This window comes from Macaca mulatta, chromosome 2 (assembly GCF_049350105.2).
Source record: "Macaca mulatta isolate MMU2019108-1 chromosome 2, T2T-MMU8v2.0, whole genome shotgun sequence".
NCBI classification, from domain to species: Eukaryota; Metazoa; Chordata; class Mammalia; order Primates; family Cercopithecidae; genus Macaca; species Macaca mulatta.
Window position 1 is genome coordinate 32,892,147 of NC_133407.1, and position 19,539 is coordinate 32,911,685.

Consider the following 19,539-nt stretch of genomic DNA (forward strand, 5'->3'; position numbering starts at 1 on the left):
GAAACTCAGATGTCTCAGATCCTAGCCTGACGCTCTTTCCACCACATCATGCTGCCACCTTTCTTAGAGGCTTACTTGGAAGCAGGATAAGGAAGGTACGGCATTTTGTCAATCCACTTTTAAGTGCATCAATCCAACCTTGCCCTTCTCTCAGTAGTGCTGGCTTAAAAGATCAAGAATCCAATTCTGTGATATCACATACTGTCAGTCCAGCTGAGGCTAAGTATTCCTGCTCTACACTCCCACTGTTGCTTTCTAATTTAGATTCTTGCCTCCTCTTGCCCAAACAACTGCCTGGCCGCCCTAAATGGTGCCTTTTGCCATCATACGTGAGTGCATGGAGGGCAGAAGTTGTGGTTCATTTGTTATATCACCACAGTGCCTGGCTTGGTTGGTGCTTTCACATGGTATGGATGCTTAATATTATGCATTATTTATTAATTGAATGACATTCTTTATAAGGTTTGAGATTTGTATTTTTTATCTTAAAACTAGCAAGTCTTGAGTTTCTGTTGCTTCTACATTTTACTTGTCTTTGTTAGAACAACATTCTGTTCTTTCATCTGTGTGAAAAAATGAAGCTATTGACCTATGAATGGAACCTATATTTAACTCTTTTTGTAGAGATGACATATCTGCTACTGATTTCTTTATACAGCAAACATTTATTGACTAAATATTGTATACTAAGGATTGTGCTACATAACCTGTAGGGGAGAGGGATGTAAAGGAGGAGTGAGGTTTAGTCTTGATCTTCAAGTTGATCAGTCTTGGAAGGTTAGGGTAAGACTTACAGAAAAAAACTCATCTATTATAACTCTCACAATAGATGTAGTAGCACAGAAGGGATGACTGGTTCTCTTTGAGGACAGAGAAGATTGCCTGTAGAGGTAATGTTAGTTCATGTGGTTCCATCGAGGTAGGTAAAGGCATGGTGAGCTGTGAGACGGGTAGGTAGGTTGAGGTTATGTTGTGGAGAATCTAAAAAGAATTTGAACTTTTTTTTTTTTAACAATAGGCAATGGGGGAGACTAAAGGTTTTTCTAAACAGGTGGGAGATGTAATTAGGCTTGTATTTCAGAAAGATGATGCCAGGCATGGTTGTACATGCCAGTAATCCCAGCTACTTAGGAGGCTGAGGCAGGAGGATTACTCAAGTCCAGGAATTAGAGGCTGCCTGGGCAACATAGCATGACCTCTGTCTCTAAGTTTTATTTCAGCCCCTATAAGCTTAATTGAGGGTTCTTTAGGTCCCATGTGCTGTGTTGGGTGTTGGATACAGAGATGAATGATAGTTCCTGGCTTTAAGGGGCTTACAGCCAAGCTATGGAGACAGACACAAACAATTGTGTTATAAGGTGGTAAGTGCTGTGATAGAGAAATACCTAGGGTGCTATAAAGCCCAGGGAAGGAGTACCCAGGCTCAGCTTCCCACAGGAGATGATATCTGTGCTGTCCAGAAGGATAAGTAGTCATTAACCAGTTAGGAAGGAGGAGGCAGGCTCCTCTGGACATGATTCCTAGATTTTGGGCTTGCTTGATTGTGTGGATCTTACTGTCTGTGACTGAGACTGGGAATATAGAGGGAAGAGCCAGTTTGGAGGAGAAAGGTGATGTTCAGTTTTGAACACATGCATTTGAGATGTTGGTGGAACATCCCAGTAGATGTGTCCCTCAAGCAGCCTGACTCTGTGGTAGTCAGAGGAAAACTTAAATGGTGTCTGAACTAAGGGTAGTGACAGAATGATTCAGAGGGAACATGAAAACAGGCTAAGGCATTCAGGAGCATGTTTGTGCTAAAGAGAAAGATGTAGTTGGGGGTGACTTGATTGTCTTTGATTAGATCCATAGAGTAATCAAGACATACTGACCAATTGGTCAGCAAGTAGGCAGATTGTCAGCAGGTTCATTGTTCTTGAGAGCTTACTGTGTGTGGGCACTATTCTGAGTGTTTTACACATATGAACTGATTTCATCCTCACAGCAGTGCTTTGAATTATTTTCATTTTATGGATGAGGAAACAGAGATGTAGAGCAACTTGCCAAAATTACACAGTAGAAAGTAGGGAAGCTGGGATTTAAATAAAAACAGATTGGCTCCAGAGTCAGCCCTCTAAGTACCATGTACACTGCTCTGCCTGTGAATGGAGGTAGTTTAGTAGAGGAACAGATCTTTTATGGTCATAAAACCGGTTACGGCCAGGCGCGGTGGCTCATGCCTGTAATCTCAGCACTTTGGGAGGCCAAGGTGGGCGGATCACCTGAGGTCAGGAGTTTGAGACCAGCCTGACCAACATGGAGAAACCCTGTTTCTACTAAAAATACAAAATTAGCTGGCTGTGGTGACGCATGTTTGGGAAGCTGAGGCAGGAGAATTGCTTGAACCTGGGAGGTGGAGGTTGCTGTGAGCCAATATTGCGCCATCGCACTCCAGCCTGGGCAACAAGAGCGAAACTGCGTCTCAAAAAAGAAAAACAAAACTGTTACCTCTCAACTTTTGACATTTCCTACCAGAGGAATATACTTTTTGTTACATGTTGTATGTTTTGCATTGCCTAGCAACATTTCTTACCTAGCTATCATAAGTGGGCAATTCTTTTGGGTGTCTAAATAAAGTGTTCTTATTGCAGCAGGTATTTACATGCCTGCATTTCTTAGGAGTTGTCTTATTCTTCTAATGTGAATTTGGCCTTATGTGCAAAAGGGAAGAGAGACAGGACCAGTAGAGAATAGCAACACAGGAAAAGAGCAACGCCTTTTGTGCAGGTTCTCAGTGGGTATATGATAGTAGAGACAGTTGAGATTGTGATCCATAAACATTTCCTTTCTGTTTTTTTTTTTACATTTATGTTCTTAATGTGGATTTCTTTAAGACAGTATACTACTTCATTTAAAGCTGAGTGAAGGCTAGGAAATACACAATCTATTGTTATTTCTAAAGAAATGAGAAGAAATAATACTGGGAAAAAAAATGATGTCACAAACTAAGAAGAAGAATTTGAGAGAGCACTCAGCATTTTCCCAGGTTATCTTGTGTGCATTTAATTTAGTGCCCCCTCTCTTCCTGATTATGAGCTAAAGTAGAGTTACAAGGTAAAAACTATCCATATGCAGGCCATAAAGGAAATCTCAATAAATTGCCAAGGATTGAAAGCTTGCAGTATGTGTGACCTGACCATGTGGAAGTAAAGTGGAACTCGGTAACAGATCACTGAGAAGAATCTCAAACATTTGGAAATTAAGCAACATAGTTTTTGGTATTGTGTAAATATTTGAAAAGATTAACAAGATGAATAAACTTCAAGATAGACTGATTGAGAGTAAAAGAGAAAACAGATTACCAATGTCAGGAATAAAAAAGGAGATATCACTACAGATCCTAATTAGCCAATAGGTTGAAGAAGAAATCACAATGGAAAGTAGAAAATATTTTGAATGGAATGATAATGAAAAGATGCAATCTCAAACTTGTAACCTATAACTAAAGCAGTTCTTAGAGGGAATCATTTTAAACAAATCTATTAGTAAAGAAAATTAAAAACCAGTGTTCTAAATTTGTATTTTAAGAAGCTGGAAAAAGAAAAGCAAATCAAATTCAAAATGACTGAAATAATAAATACAAGAACAGAAATCAATGAAATAGAAAACAATAGAGAAATACCAACAAAGGCACAAATATGTTCTTTGAAAAGATGGATAAATTTGATAAACGCCTCATGAGACCGATGAAGAATAAAAGAATGAAAACAAATTACCAATATCATTAATAAAATAGGACATTCCTGTTGATCCTGCAGATACTTAAGCAATCGTAAGAGGATGTTTCGAATAACACACATATGAACAAATTTCCTGAAAAACTGAAAATTAGATAACTTTAACCATTATTTGAAATTTTTGCATAGAACATTTATTACTAAGATGGAAAGTGTTTTAATTCTGCCTTTACCATTACATTTTTGTCTCTTAATGTAATAGTAAGTTGCTCTCGTAAATGTACTATAAGGATCCCAATATGCTCAAGTCCCAGTGTTCTTTCTTCATAGGCTTGTTATGCTGCCTCCGCGATTGGATATCTGACAGGCAGGTAAACTAAAATCTGTTTCACTTCAATTTAATATTTTGGGGTAGAGCTATTATGTCTTTCAGCTGAAGGGTGAGTTCATTTGGAAAGATTATAGAAGAATATATTAAATAACAAGATAAAAAAATTGAAAACTCTCTGAGAGCCACATCAAAAGAATAATGATACCAGAAGTGTTTTAGAGTGGAACACATTGCCATTTTGCAGGTGAATCACTGGTGATCAGATAGTGAGTTGATGTGTGATACCTTGTGTTGGATCTCACAACTACACCCCAGCACACTTAATACAAAAATGCTTGGTTCAAAATGTGGCTGTTGGGACCTGTTTCATGCATTCTGATTTTTTAGTGTGTATCCATGTTACCTAACTACTACTCCCTTTTTATTATTAAAAATTAATACATTTTAAAAATGTTCATTTTGGAAAACTTGGAAAATATAGAAAGCATCAAGAAAAAATGAAAATCGACTGGGCACGGTGGCTCACACCTGTAATACCAGCACTTTGGGAGGTTGAGGCGGGTGGATCCCCTGAGGTCAGGAGTTTGAGACCAGCCTGGCCAACATGGTGAAACCCCATCTCTACTAAAAATACAAAAATCAGCCTCATGTGGTGGCATGCGCCTGTAATCCCAGCTACTCAGAAGGCTGAGGCAGGAGAATCGGCTTGAACCTGGGAGGCGGAGGTTGCAGTGAGCTGAGATTGTGCCACTGCGCTCCAGCCTGGGCGATAGAGCGAGACTCCGTCTCAAAAAAAAAAAAAGGAGAACAAGATGAAGAGAATGAAAATCACCTATGATCTCACAACTGTTAAGAATTGGTCATTTTCTTCCGATTTTTTTCCCCTACAGTTGTATTTTTTAAACAGAATTTGGACTCTCACGGTAATATGTATCATACTTTTTTCATTTATATGACTTTTAATACACTTTCTAATTTCCAAAAATGAAACTAGTAATTTAGTTGCTAAGAAATGTAAACTAATAAGATCTCAAAGTCTAGACCTCACCAGAACAGTTTTTTTTCTGTGATAAGAAACTTGTGAATTTGAGCCTGAAGAAAATAGGCCATCAAGTAACACTATTGTCAGCATTTTCTGCCACTTTATTTACGTATGACAAATATTTTTAATCTTTTCGTTTAGCTTGGAAAGCATTTAAATTATAGTTATTAATTGATGCCTTAATGTAAAAAATGCTAGAACAATGATTAAGACAATGGTTAAAAGTTCATACTTTTTTTTTTTCTTTTTTGTTTTTTCTTTTGGGATGGAGTCTTACTCTGTCGCCTGGCTGGACAGTGCAGTGGTGCGTGATCTCAGCTCACTGCAACCTCTGCCTCCTGGATTTTAGCAATCCTCCTGCCTCAGCCTCCTGAGTAGCTAGGACTACAGGAGTGCACCACCATGCCCAGCTAATTTTTGTAATTTAGTAGAGATGGGGTCTCACCATGTTGGCCAGGATGGTCTTTATCTCTTGACCTTGTGTTCCGCCGGCCTCGGCCTCCCAAAGTGCTGGGATTATAGGTGTGAGCCACCGTGCCTGGCGTAGAAGTTTGTATTTAAACATTTTTTGCTATTTGAATGAACTTCTGGAACTGCACTGGCAAGTATAGTAGCCACGAGCGATATGTACCTGTTTACATTTAAATTCATTAAAATTAAATAATATTTAAATCATAGTTCATCAGTTTGTAGTAGCCACATTTCAGGTGCTCAGCAACCATGTCAGTAGTGGCTACCGTATCATACTGCAAATGCAGAACATTTCTATTACTATACAAAGTTCTGTTGGATAGCACTGTTCTAGAAGTTTAGTTTACTTGGTGATAATTACTTATTTTCAAGTCTGTCTTGAACAGAAATTTTTAAGAAATTATTTTATAAATGTAAAGTGGCAAACTGAATTATATTAAGATACCTTTTCCCTGAGTGCTTTAAGCTTAGAAAGTCACACCGAAGGGTAAAACATTCAAGTTGAATATTTATTTGGAGTCTCACTCTCGCCCCCAGGCTGGCGTGCAGTGGCACCATCTCGGCTTGCTGCAACCTCCACCTCCCAGGTTCCAGCAATTCTCCTGCCTCAGCCTCCCAAGTAGCTGGGACTACAGGTGCACACTACCACACTCAGCTAGCTTTTATATTTTTTATAGAGACAGGGTTTCACCATATTTCCCAGGCTGGTCTTGAACTCCTGGGCTTCAGTGATCCATCTTCCTCAGCCTCTCAACATGCTGGGATTACAGACATCAGCCACTGCCCTCAGCCTCAAGTTCAGTTTTAAAAGATTTTGGGGGCCGGGCGTGATGGCTCATTCCTGTAATCCCAGCACTTTGGGAGGCTGAGGCGGGCGGATCACCTGAGGTCAGGAGTTTGAGACCAGCCTGACCAACATGGTGAAACCCCCATCTCTACTAAAAATACAAAAATTAGCCAGGCATAGTGGCAGGCGCCTGTAATCCCAGCTACTTGGGAGGCTGAGGCAGGAGAATCACTTGAATCCAGGAGGTGGAGGTTGCAGTGAGCTGAGATCGAGCCATTGCACTCCAGCCTGGAGGACAAGAACTAGACTTCGTCTCAAAAAAAAAAAAAAAAAAAAAAAAAGATTTTGGGCAAAGCACTGCATTCAGAATTACTTTCCTATCAAAGATCAGTTGAGGCCGGGCACGGTGGCTCAAGCCTGTAATCCCAGCACTTTGGGAGGCCGAGACGGGCGGATCACGAGGTCGGGAGATCGAGACCATCGTGGCTAACACGGTGAAACCCCGTCTCTACTAAAAAATACAAAAAACTAGCCGGGCGAGGTGGCGGGCGCCTGTAGTCCCAGCTACTCGGGAGGCTGAGGCAGGAGAATGGCGGGAACCCGGGAGGCGGAGCTTGCAGTGAGCTGAGATCCGGCCACAGCACTCCAGCCTGGGCGACAGAGCGAGACTCCGCCTCAAAAAAAAAAAAAAAAAAAAAAAAAAGATCAGTTGACGTTATATTTATTTGTTAAGAAATGAAAAAAACCTGTTTTTCATACAAAAGTGAACTCAGCAGTCAAAAATATGCTTTTGTAGGCCATTAACTTGATTTAGCCCAGATGTAGGATCAAAATAAGTGGTTAGTGATATAAGGTGTGAAAATGATAGGTACCTTATTTCTTGCAAGAAATCCGATAAATATAATCTTTCTTTTTTTGGGCCAGGCATGCTGGCTTATGCTTGTAATCCCAGCACTTTGGGAAGCCAAGGCAGGCGGATCGCTTGAGCCCAGGAGTTCAAGAGCAGCCTGGGCAACATGGTGAAATCCTGTCTCTACCAAAAAAAAAATACAAAAAATTAGCCAGGCGTGGTGGCATCTGCCTGTAGTCCCAGTTACTTGGGAGGCTGTGGTGGGAAGATTACCTGAGCCTAGGAGGTTGAGGCTGCAGTGAGCCCTGATCGTGCCACTGCACTCCAACCTGGGCGACAGAGTGAGATGCTATCTCAAAAAAAAAAAAAAAAAGTATGTGTATATATATATATATGTGTGTGTATATATATATACACACACACACATATATATAAATTTTTTATTAAGAATATTCTAATAATTATTTTAACCAGTTATACTATAGACCTGTAGGTCTTTCTTTTGAAGTCCAAGATTGCCGTGTTTCACACTAAAGTGTTATGAATCAGTTGTTAACATTTGACTTGATTTTAATAAAATAAATTCTGTTTTGCTTTTAGGCCAGGAGTCTGCCTTGTTGTTTCTGGCCCAGGTCTCATCCATGCCTTGGGTGGTATGGCAAATGCAAACGTGAACTGCTGGTAATCATGCTATTATTACTGAAAACATTTTCTTAAAAAGGTCACTGCAGGATTTTACTGAGTAGAGCTAATACTGATCTAGGGTAGAAAGACTTGGAAAAAAAACCCTTCAATTCTTAGAAACCGAAAGTGGAAAGTTACTGGGGAGGGAATGAGGAGGAGGAGGAGGGGGAATAGGGAGCTAGGTCAAAGGGTACAAAGTTTCAGTCAAGTAGAACAAAGCCTGGAGATCTAATGTACAACATGAAAGCTGTAGTTAATAATATTGTGTATTGTAAATTTGCAAAGAGAGTAAATTTTAGGTACTTTTACCAAAAAAGTGACTATTTCTACAGTATCTTAGGAAAAAAGTACCATGAATGTGTTAATTTGCTTGACTGTAGTAATCATTTCACTATATGTGTGTCAAAACATCATATGGTATTCCTTAAATATATATAACTAACAAAAGAATATTAGGATGAAAGTTCAAAGCACCAGCAATTTATTTACTTAGAGACGAACACTTTTTCTTTTTTTTCTTTTTTGACGCGGAGTCTCATTCTGTCACCTAGGCTGGACTGCAGTGGTGCAATCTTGGCTCACCACAACCTCTGCCTCCCAGGTTCAAGTGATTCTCCTACCTCAGCCTCCCAAGTAGCTGGGATTACAGGCCCCCGCCACCACGCCCGGCTAATTTTTGTATTTTTAGTAGAGACGAGGTTTCGTCATGCTGGCCAGGCTGGTCTCAAACTCCTGACCTCAGGTGATCCACCTGCTTCGGCCTCCCAAAGTGCTGGGATTACAGGCATGAGCCACCGCACCCAGCTGAGATAAACACTTTTAACATTTTAGAGTTTCCTAATATGTGTGTGTATGTGTGAATGTGTATGTAGTTCTATTTACTTTAAGTGATGAATTGTTTTTTTAAAGATCCCAGCTCAGTGTGTAAAAATGTGGCCAATTTTTCACCTTGTTTGGCATAGGTAGGAAGATATTTAAAATTCTTATATTCATTTAGTTTGCTTTATATATAAACTACTTAGTACTTATTCTCTGATCTTGCCCTTAACTCCATCTCTGGCACGTTACCAATGAGATCAGGTTGAAGGGGGTTAGGTTCTAATCAATTTGGAACATATTTATTCTTTCTAGTGGAAAGGACATTGTTTTCTTTCTTGCCCTGTGTTTCTTATAGTTTCTTCTTTACTTTCCTTTTGATCTTTCTCTTCTTTATCTACTTAAAGGTGTTACATTTTTTAAGTACCTTAGGGTTTGCCATATCTTTTTTTTTCCACATTGAAGGGTAAGAATTTCATTGCTGAGGAATGTCACTTATTTTGTAATTTCCAAATATATTCACTTAGGAAAGTGTAAAATTTTTCTTCCCCTTGTCCCAAAAGTAATAAGAAAGGCATAAAAATTTATTTTATGTCAGTATACAGGGAAGTTTAGCATCAGCATCCAAAAGGGGAAGAAGGGAAGAAAAACTATACATTTTGTCTTTTTCTGATATTGAGGGAAGTTCTGTCATATCAGGTTGCTTCCTAGCTATTTTTTAATCAACAGTTTCTTTTTTTTCTTTCTTTTCGTTCTTTCGTTCTTTCGACAGAGTCTTGCTCTGTCACCCAGGCTGGAGTGCAGTGGCACAATCTTGGCTCTCTGTAACCTCTACCTCCCAGGTTCAAGCAATTCTCCTACCTCAGCCTCCTGAGTGACTGGGATTACAGGTGCCTGCCACCATCCCCAGCTAATTTTTGTATTTTATATAGAGCTAGGGTTTCACCATGTTGGCCAGGCTGGTCTTGAACTCCTGACTTCAAGTGATCCACCCGCCTCGGCCTCCTAGAGTGCTGGATTACAGGCATGAGCCACCTTGCCCAGCCTTAATCTACAGTTTCTAAGAGAAAAATATAATATTCTCTCCCTTTAACATTTATTATTTGTTATGAATTAGACATTCTGTTTAGTGTTTCACATGATGATCTCATTTGTAATTATCTTGTTAAAAAAATGACTGTTTCAGGCCCTTGCTTGTGATTGGTGGTTCCCCTGAAAGAAACCAAGAAATGATGGGAGCTTTCCAGGAGTTTCCTCAGGTATCCAACTTTAAGATGTTACTTTTTTTATTTTTAATTTTTGAAACAGGATCTTGCTTTGTTGCCCAGGCTGGAGTGTGATGGTGCGATCTCAGCTCACTGCAGTCTTGACCTCCTGACCTCAAGCAATCCTCCCACTTTGGCCTCCCAAGCAGCTGGGACTACAGATTCGCACCACCATGCCTGGCTAATTTTTGAATTTTTTGTAGAGACGAGGTTTCACCATGTTGCCCAGGCTGGTCTTGAACTCCTGAGCTCAAGTGATCTGCCCGCCTTAGCTTTCCAAAGTGCTGGGATTACAGGCATGAGCCACCGCACCTGGCCTGCAACTCTTAAGATTTTGGTAACACGATACATACACACCATTAAGAGTTAGGGAGAAGATTAAAAAAACCCTCCTGTTTGCAAAATAAAATAAATAAATTAGAAGTACCTGAAGTAACTTAAAGGTAATTGTCTTGAGCTACTATAAGACAACCTCAGGGTGGGTATTAAGGGTAAGCTTAGGCCCTGCTTAGAAACAAGCTTTTAAGAAATACACCTTTGTGGCCGGGCGCGGTGGCTCAAGCCTGTAATCCCAGCACTTTGGGAGGCCGAGGCGGGTGGATCACGAGGTCAGGAGATCGAGACCATCCTGGCTAACACAGTGAAACCCCGTCTCGACTAAAAATACAAAAAACTAGCCGGGCGTGGTGGCGGGCGCCTGTAGTCCCAGCTACTCGGAGGCTGAGGCAGGAGAATGGCGTGAACCTGGGAGGCGGAGCTTGCAGTGAGCCGGGATCGCGCCACTGCACTCCAGCCTGGGTGACACAGCGCGAGACTCCGTCTCAAAAAAAAAAAAAAAGAAATACACCTTTGTGACAGGATTTTAAGCTCTGAAAATAGGCTCTTAAAAGAGTCAAGAAGAGGTAGGAATAAAAATGATTTTGGACTATGCCTCCCAGACTTTAGGGAAATAAATGAGAGGAAAAATCTTACTCAAAATGATTGTCAGTAGACTCTGGGTAAGCATATTTTTGTTTTAGAAGGAGGAAAGAAAGCATTTCAAAATTAAAAGAAACTTGAAAGAATGTATCAACAAAATGCTACAGTTTTAAGAATAAAGCTCTCACGCCTGTAATCCTAGCACTTTGGGAGGCCAAGGTGGGCAGATCATGAGGTCAGGAGATCAAGACCATCCTGGCTAACACGGTGAAACTCCATCTCTACTAAAAATACAAAAAAATTAGCCGGGCTTGGTGGTGGGCACCCGTAATCCCAGCTACTCGGGAGGCTAAGGCAGGAGAATGGCATGAACCTGGGAGGCAGAGCTTGCAGCGAGCCGAGATCGAGCCACTGCACTCCAGTCTGGGCGAAAGAGCGAGACTCTGTCTCAAATAAATAAATAAATAAATAAATAAAAATAAAGCTAGACAAGGTGTTTCATAACTGTATTCCTAGCTACTCAGCTGCTAGGCTGAGGCGGGAGAATTGCTGGAGCCCAAACGTTTGAGACCAGTCTGTGTAACATATTCAGGTCTTGTCTCTTTCTTTTTTTTCTCTCTCTTTTTTGAGACAGGGTATGACTGTGTTGCCCAGTCTGGAGTGCAGTGGTGCGATCTTGGCCCACTGCAACCTCCTGGGCTTAAGCCATCCTCCCACCTCAGCCTCCCAAGTGGCTGGGACTATAGATAGGCACACACCACCATGCCCAGATAATTTTTGTACTTTTTGCAGAGACAGTGTTTTGCCATGTTGCCCAGGCTGGTCTTGAACTACTGACCTCAAGTGACCCACCCACCTTGGCCTCCCAGAGTGCTGGGATTACAGGCATGAGCCACCACACCCATCCAAGAGACCTTGTCTTTTTTTTTTTAAAAAAAGGAACAGTTGTAGGAAACAAATAGATGAAAGTGAATGATTGACACTTAAGATGCAAATATATTTGAGCATTTACAGGGACAAAGTTAAAATCATTAGACAGCCGGGCACAGTGTCTCATCCCTGTAATCACAGCACTACTTTGGGAGGCCCAAGCAGATAGATCACTTGAGGTCAGGAATTTGACACCAGCCTGGCTAACATGTTGAAACCCTGTTTCTACTAAAAAATACAAAAATTAGCCGGGCTTGGTGGCAGGTGCCTGTAATCCCAGCTACTTGGGAGGCTGAGGCAGGAGTATCCCTTGAACCCAGGAGGCAGAGGTTGCAGTGAGCTGAGATTGCACCACTATACTCCAGTCTGGGTGACAAGAGCGACACTCTGTCTCAAAAATAAATACATAAATAAAATCATTAGACAAAGTCTATTTGTAAATCAGGAATCATTGTTGAGAACTTCAAAACATAAACTTTCATATATGATAAACTAAAATACTGAACTGTAGTATAGGTTAATGCAGAAATTATATTTTTATACTCTTAGAAATGAATTGAAGTTTTATTTAGTTAATGGTAGACGATAACAACAGTTATTTAAAAGATGCTGATGTGTTTGGAAAATAAGTAGAGCAGATAAGTTAATTAAAAGGAAATCTAAAGTTACTGTAGAAACTATATAGGTGAAAAAGAAAACAGGATAAATGTCCACTATATATTTTTTTCCTGAAATGGAAAATAATAGTTTATTAGATCAAATTTAAAAACAGAAGAGGAAGAATCCAAATATCTGTTTTTTGTGGAAGTCCTTAAAACTAAAGGACATGAACATAGACTGAAAATCATGGGGTGATCTTAATTTTGTCATGCCTGGGACTATCAGTTTTTCATAGATTTCATACTGAAATTGTAAAACTGTTTCAAGAGAAACAGTTTCTATATAATGCCTCAAGATATATTAAGCAGTGAAAAATTATCACTACTGAATTCATATGTTCTAAACACCATAGCAGGAAGGCACATAAAAGGAACACTGGCAGAAATGTAAGAATAGATTATTATTATAACAAAATATAACAGATGAAGTTACATATTCTTATCTGTGAAATTGCTGGATCCAAAGATACGCTGATTTAAATTTTTTGTAGATTGTGTTAACTTCCTTTCCCGTTTATAGTCTCACCAGCAGTTTGTAGAATTTTCCTGTGTTGTGTTGGATGGTGGGTATTATCAAACTTTTGCATCTTTGCCAAAAGATTTTGCATCTTTGGTATGATATGCTTCCTGAATCATACCAAGGCAAAACTTTGTGCTTTGAATAGGCTTTTAAGGGACAGTCTAGGTAATGCATTTTCTCCATCTTGCCTCTAAACATAAAAGAAACTAATTATTAACATTTTGTCTTCTTTCAGGAGAGTAATATGATTGTGAGCTGAATTTTAAGTGATTTTCATTTTCCCCGTAGGTTGAAGCTTGTAGATTATATACCAAGTTCTCTGCCCGTCCAAGCAGCATAGAAGCTGTTCCTTTTGTTATTGAAAAGGTATGGTATTTAGTAACAAGCTCTCCAAGTCAACTGATTTTTCTCAGTTGCTTATATTTAATGTTATTCTTATTCTCAGAAGAATGAGTGACAAATTGGAATATACTCAGGCAGTTAAAAATGGCATTGTTAGAAAACTATTTACATTTTAATGTTCACTGTCATTACATTTAATTATAGAGAGGTAAAATAAGTTATTTTTGGAAAAAGTTTCTCCTGTGTTTTAGTTTTTAAAATTACCTTTTTAATTATACAAAAGTAAAGAGAAAGGTTTATAATGAACCCCTGAGTACCTTTTCTCTTGTGCTTTTGCAAAAGATTATTTTTGAAAATTGGGACTAAACCAAAACCCTCTAAGACCCTCTGTTCGTTAATTAAACAGCATACAGGTTGATTATTCCTTACCTGAAATGCTTTTCAGAAGGGTTTCTGACTGCAGATTTTTTCAGATTTTAGAATATTTGCATATATATAATGAGACATCTTGGGGATACGACCCAAGTCTAAATATGAAATTCATTTATGTTTTATATGTGCCTTATATACATAGTCTGATGATAACTTTATTTTTCCCTTGGGGATGCTGAATAAACTGTTTAGACACCTGCATTTTGACTGTGAGCTGTCACATGAGGTCAGATGTGGAATTCTCCACTTGTATCATCATGTTGGCACACACAAAGTTTCACATTTTGGGAGATTTTGGATTTTTGGATTACAGATAATCTGTATTATAAATTATAATCAGCATTTATACATGAAATTATGTTTGAGCTGTTTCAAAACCAGGAGTTACAGAAACCGTTTGATACATGTAACAACATCACAGTTTCTGAAAACACTGCCAGATTATTAAGATTAGGGAGCAGGTGAAAGTACATATTACAGTGCAAAAACTTGGCAGGCAGAGCCTGGTGAATAATTTCCAAAACTAAAGTGTAATAGAACATGAATTTTAAAGCCCTAAATGAATACTTTCTTATCTGTCTCCCTTTTAAATAAAAAATCTTTAAAACTGTAGTCAATAGAAGACATTTCAATTGTGATCATCAGAAAGATGAAAATAGTGTTCATAATTACAGTTTTAAATTATCTTTGAGTAGAATATGATAAGACTGAGATTTTACAAATCTTTTCTTCTACTTGTAATGAACGTAGGCAGTGAGAAGCAGTATCTATGGTCGTCCAGGTGCTTGCTATGTTGACATACCAGCAGATTTTGTGAACCTTCAGGTGAATGTGAGTTCTATAAAGTGAGTAATAGTTATGCTGGAATTCTTTCTTCAATGTACATGTATTATCATAATGCCTACCTTTCTAGAAGAATTTACCCAGCAGTTTATAAGTTAATTTCCATTTGTCTTAACTTGATGATTTAGTAATTAAACTGAATCCTAGCCAAAGGGCTTAATTCTCTTAATTAAAATGATATTAGTAGGTATTTCTGGATTTAATTACTAAACCAAATACTTAGAACGTCCTGAACTCCTCGTTGAAATTATTCCTCCATTAACCATAAATATACATCCCTTGTTAATGTAGTATGGGTCCTTGAGAATCTTTATAATGTAAGCCAAGAGGTTCGGTGATTATTAAAAATTATTAAGACTCAGGATAAAAAACATCTAGCTGTCTCTCTCTGTGGTTAACAAATATTCCAATATAGAGGTTTCTATGATTTCTCATATTCTCATATTTCTTAAATAAACACTAAGTGAAAAGAAGTACAAAAATCATTTTTCACTGATATCTAAGTCATCCCCTGATAAGGATAGGTACTTGGGGTTAAAGCATCATGGGTACCGTTTAGTGCATTTCTGCTGTTGTGGACCAAATGGATCTTTAGTGACTACAGAGAGACAGTGGGTCTTACTGTTTACTCTGTGTACCAAAGAGTGATTTTTTTTGTTTTTTTTTTTGAGACCGAGTCTCTCCCTGTTGCCCAGGCTGGAGTGCAGTGGCACAATCTCAGCTCGCTGCAACCTCTGCCTCCCAGGTTCAAGCGATTCTTCTGCCTCAGCCTCCCAAGTAGCTGGGATTACAGGCGCCTGCCACCATGCTCGGCTAATTTTTGTATTTTTAGTAGAAACAGGGTTTCACCATGTTGGCCAGGCTGGTCTCGAACTCCTGACCTCATGATCTGCCAACCTTGGCCTCACAAAGTGCTGGGATTACAGGCATGAGCCACCGTGCCTGGCCAGGAGTGATTTTTATTTGAGAGAGCTGGATAAAAAAGACATCTGTTTATTCTGCCTAATAGCTGAACATGATAATCAAAATAATACTAAGGGGAGGAGGGCAAGCTCAGGTAAGTTAACTCTGTAAGCCTTCTTTTAAATTTTATACAGATTGTCCTTTTCTATTATATGTCTAAATATTTTGGCAATATGTCTAAATTTTATACAGTATAATTTATATTAATTAGAATAAATGAAATGTCACAGGACTTGGTGTCCAGAAATACTTGACTGTGACAGTTTGAATATTTATTTTACTAATGCATATTGTGATACTAAAATATTAACACCCAGTGAGTGGAAATGTAGTGAGGCCAGGTGTGGTGGCTCACATCTGTAATCCCAGCACTTTGGGAGGCCGAGGTGGGTGGATCACCTGAGGTAGGAGTTTGAGACCAGCCTGGCCAACATGGTGAAACCCCATCTCTACGAAAAATACAAAAATTAGCCAGGCTTGGTGAGATGTGCCTGTAGTCCCAGCTACTCAGGAGGCTGAGGCAGGAGAATCACTTGAACTTGGGAAATGGAAGTTGCAGTGAGCTAAGTTCGCACCACTGTACTCCAGCCTGGGTGACAGAGTAAGACTCTGTCTCCAAAAAAAAAAAAAAAAAAGAAATGTGGTAAGGTGTTTAAAAGCATGGACTTTGGAGACAGAATGACTGGTTCAATCCAGTCTCTGCCATGTGCCATCTGGAGATCTTGGATAAGTTACTTTCTCTGAGTCCTTTTTTTTCCTCAGTGGTGAAGTGGAGATGATGTTAATACCTAACCTCATTGTTTTGACAGATAAATGAGAATAAATGGCACATAGCAAACATTAGATTTTATTATGTTTTTACTGTTAAGACAGCTGCTACTGCTACTGCAGTACAAAGCCATTAACTCAGATTTTCTGTCAATGAATTGACCATTTCACTGGCTATTAGATGATATCAGGGAATAACTCTTAATTTACCAGATGTGATAATGATGTGATAGTTGAATATAGGAGAAGGTCCTTATTATTCACAGCTGCACGGAGAAATTTTTAAGGGTAAAGTGTCTTGATGCCTATTATTTACTTTAGAATAGTTCAGGAAAAATAAATGCATGTTTATGTGTGTATATATGAAACAAATGTGGTAAAATGATATTAAGTTGTTAGATCTATATGGGGGTATGTGGGGACTTATTGTACTATTTTTTCTACCTTTCTATATATTTGAAATTTTCACAATAAAAAGATCAGAGCTGGCCTCTTTTAATTAATAGGGCTCTTTTTTTCCAGGCACGTGGAGCGCTGCATGTCACCTCCTATTAGCATGGCAGAAACCTCTGCTGTGTGCACGGCAGCTTCTGTTATTAAGAATGCCAAACAGCCCCTTCTTATCATCGGGAAAGGTAACATGAATAGAACTCTAAATCTTGCTAGGCTTTTGAAAGTGCCAATTCTTTTTATAAACTTTTGTTGTTTATTAATGTCTGTTCTAATGTTTGAAATTGGGGTAAGAATTCTCATCATCCATTTAGCATTATTTGTTTTGAAATTATAGACATTAATGCCCAGAGATTTCACCCTTTTAAGGAAATACTACCTATTTAATTTCTTTGGTCTTATTAGTGAAATGTGTTTATTCTATTATAAAACATTTTGGAAAACCAAGAAAAGTAGAAGTTCCTTCATCTAAGGTAGCTATTTTTAACATTTAGTACATTTCTATTCCTTTTGACATATATATTACATACTGTGCTCATACTATATAGACAGTTTTGTATTCTACCTTATTCATTTAAGATTATAATATTTTTCATCTTAGAAGTATTTCCTAAGTATATTTTTTAATGTGTCTTCATGTGTACATTAACACTTACTTTCCTGGCAAATATTTAAATCTTTGCCAATTACTATTTGTTTGTTTAGAGTAGCTGTGGCAAACATGTTTGTGCCTAAAGCTTTTTCTGTATTTAGGATTTAAGATTCCTAGAAAGAAAAGTTAGAGGGTATTAATATTTTTAAGAGTTTTGTACATATTGTCATATTGCTTTCTCCAGAGGTGGTGTACCAACCAACTTATACTCCTGTCAGCAACTGATTATAGTATCCATTTCGTGTTCTAGAATGGAGGCTGCTGGGATCACCTATGACCGTGCTAATCAATTATCAACTGCTTAGGAACTAAATACGTAGAAACTAAAAATAGTTTGATAGTGTACGACAAAAAAATTGAGGTCAGAATTGAGTTGAACGTGTTATATGATGTATTAGCTCGGTGACTTTGGGAAACAACTGCTTTGAGTCTCAGATTACCTCACTTGTAAAATAGGGATATTAACTGCCTCAGTGGGATACAATTAAATAGCAAAATATGTGGAAAGCACTCAGTGGATGCTAGTTTTCATTCTTCTTTTAACAAACATTTGATGAGTGCTTATGATAAGGCAGGGATTACATAAAACATTCATGAGGGATACAGAGAAATAGTAGTTCCTACCTATTGGGGAGGGGAGATAGACCTGGTAACAAGTAAGTGCGGTATACTCTTGTGCGATGGGTACAGAGAGGCTGAGGTGGGTTTTCAAGGAAAGCAGAAACAATTTGCTTGTGTAGGTAATACGGAAGGACTATCCAGAAGAGGTGACACAACAGCTGTATCTTGAAAAAGAAGACAGTGGTTTACCAAGTGGATAGAGACCAAAGGCAAAGCAGGAAGAGAGAACTGAGTGTACAAAGACATTGAGACAGGAAGGAGAATACAAGAACACTTTCTGGATAAAAAAAGGAACTGATTTTCATCATACATGTATAAGAAGGGATTTCAAGGTAGTTTTGTAGAATGGAGCATTATATTGAATCTGCAAGTGCATGATACTATTTACTAGGATTCAGTAGAGAATTATAAATACAGAATATGGAATAATATACTAGCCTTGAAAAAGTATAAAATAGCAAAAAAATATAGTGGTCTTGATGACATTAGAAATGGAATATTTGAACAATAAGGTATTTTTCGTGCCATCAAGGGAATAGGGTATAGGGTTATTCCCAGGCACACAACTGTGAAAACAAATGATAATGTGGGCCGAGCAGGGTGGCTCATGCCTGTAGTCCCAGCACTCTGGGAGGCTGAGGTGGGTGGATCCCCTGAGGTCAGGAGTTCAAGACCAGCCTGGCCAACATGGTGAAACCCCGTCTCTACTAAAAATACAAAAATTAGCCAGGCGTGGTGGCAGGCGCCTGTAATCGCAGCTACTTGGGAAGCTGAGGAAGGAGAATCGCTTGAACCCGGGAGGCGGAGGTTGCAGTGAGCTGAGATTGCGCCATTGCACTCCAGCCTGGATGACAAGAGTGAGACTTTGCCTCAAAAAAAAAAAAGATAATGTGTCCCACTGGGGTTAGCTCTGTTACAATCACAGAATTATAGAGCCTGTAGAAAGATCTGCATATCTTTAGAAACTTAATGCACCTTAGAATTTCCATGCCTGGACTAGGAGACCTTGTGTAGAGGAGGTTTGCTGGAGATGAGGACCAACATGTGAGGGTAGAGAGGGCTTTTCTCTTTCGGGGCAACATTCTTCCCAGGCCACCTGGGCCTCCCAATGAAGATAGTGTGTTCAGGGAATTGTAGAGTGGAGTGTAGTTCAGTAGGACCGTAGCATAGAATGGGTAAGTGACAGTAGCAAGAGCTGTGAGATGTGACTTTTGTTTTGAGATAGACATCCTTCAGAATAATTGAGAGTATTATTGGTGGAAGATTAGAACTCTTACTTTGGTAAGCATTTAAAAATAACAGCAATAAAAACTGTAGTCACAATTTGTTTTGAGTTTAAGCTCAGGTATAGGCAGAAGGAGAGTATTTGAGTATTGATCTACAAGCAATTTCGTAGGAGGTCAAGGAAGGAGGATTGCTTGAGCCCATGAGTTCAAGACCAGCAGACTTGCCTGGGCAATATAGGGAGACCTCGCCTCT

General features: G+C 39.0%; 1 protein-coding gene across 3 annotated transcripts in view; it reads left to right on the forward strand.

Moving 5' to 3' along the window:
* The window catches only part of HACL1 (2-hydroxyacyl-CoA lyase 1), a 39,824-nt gene that overhangs the window by 963 nt on the left and 19,322 nt on the right, over nt 1–19,539 (forward strand). For all 3 annotated transcript variants that reach the window (XM_015132217.3, XM_015132220.3, XM_077991431.1), the window contains exons 3-8: nt 4,047–4,087; nt 7,798–7,878; nt 9,884–9,956; nt 13,278–13,355; nt 14,514–14,608; nt 16,860–16,972. In XM_015132217.3, the coding sequence (XP_014987703.3) occupies nt 4,047–4,087; nt 7,798–7,878; nt 9,884–9,956; nt 13,278–13,355; nt 14,514–14,608; nt 16,860–16,972 (481 nt within the window). The remainder of the gene's footprint in view (nt 1–4,046; nt 4,088–7,797; nt 7,879–9,883; nt 9,957–13,277; nt 13,356–14,513; nt 14,609–16,859; nt 16,973–19,539) is intronic.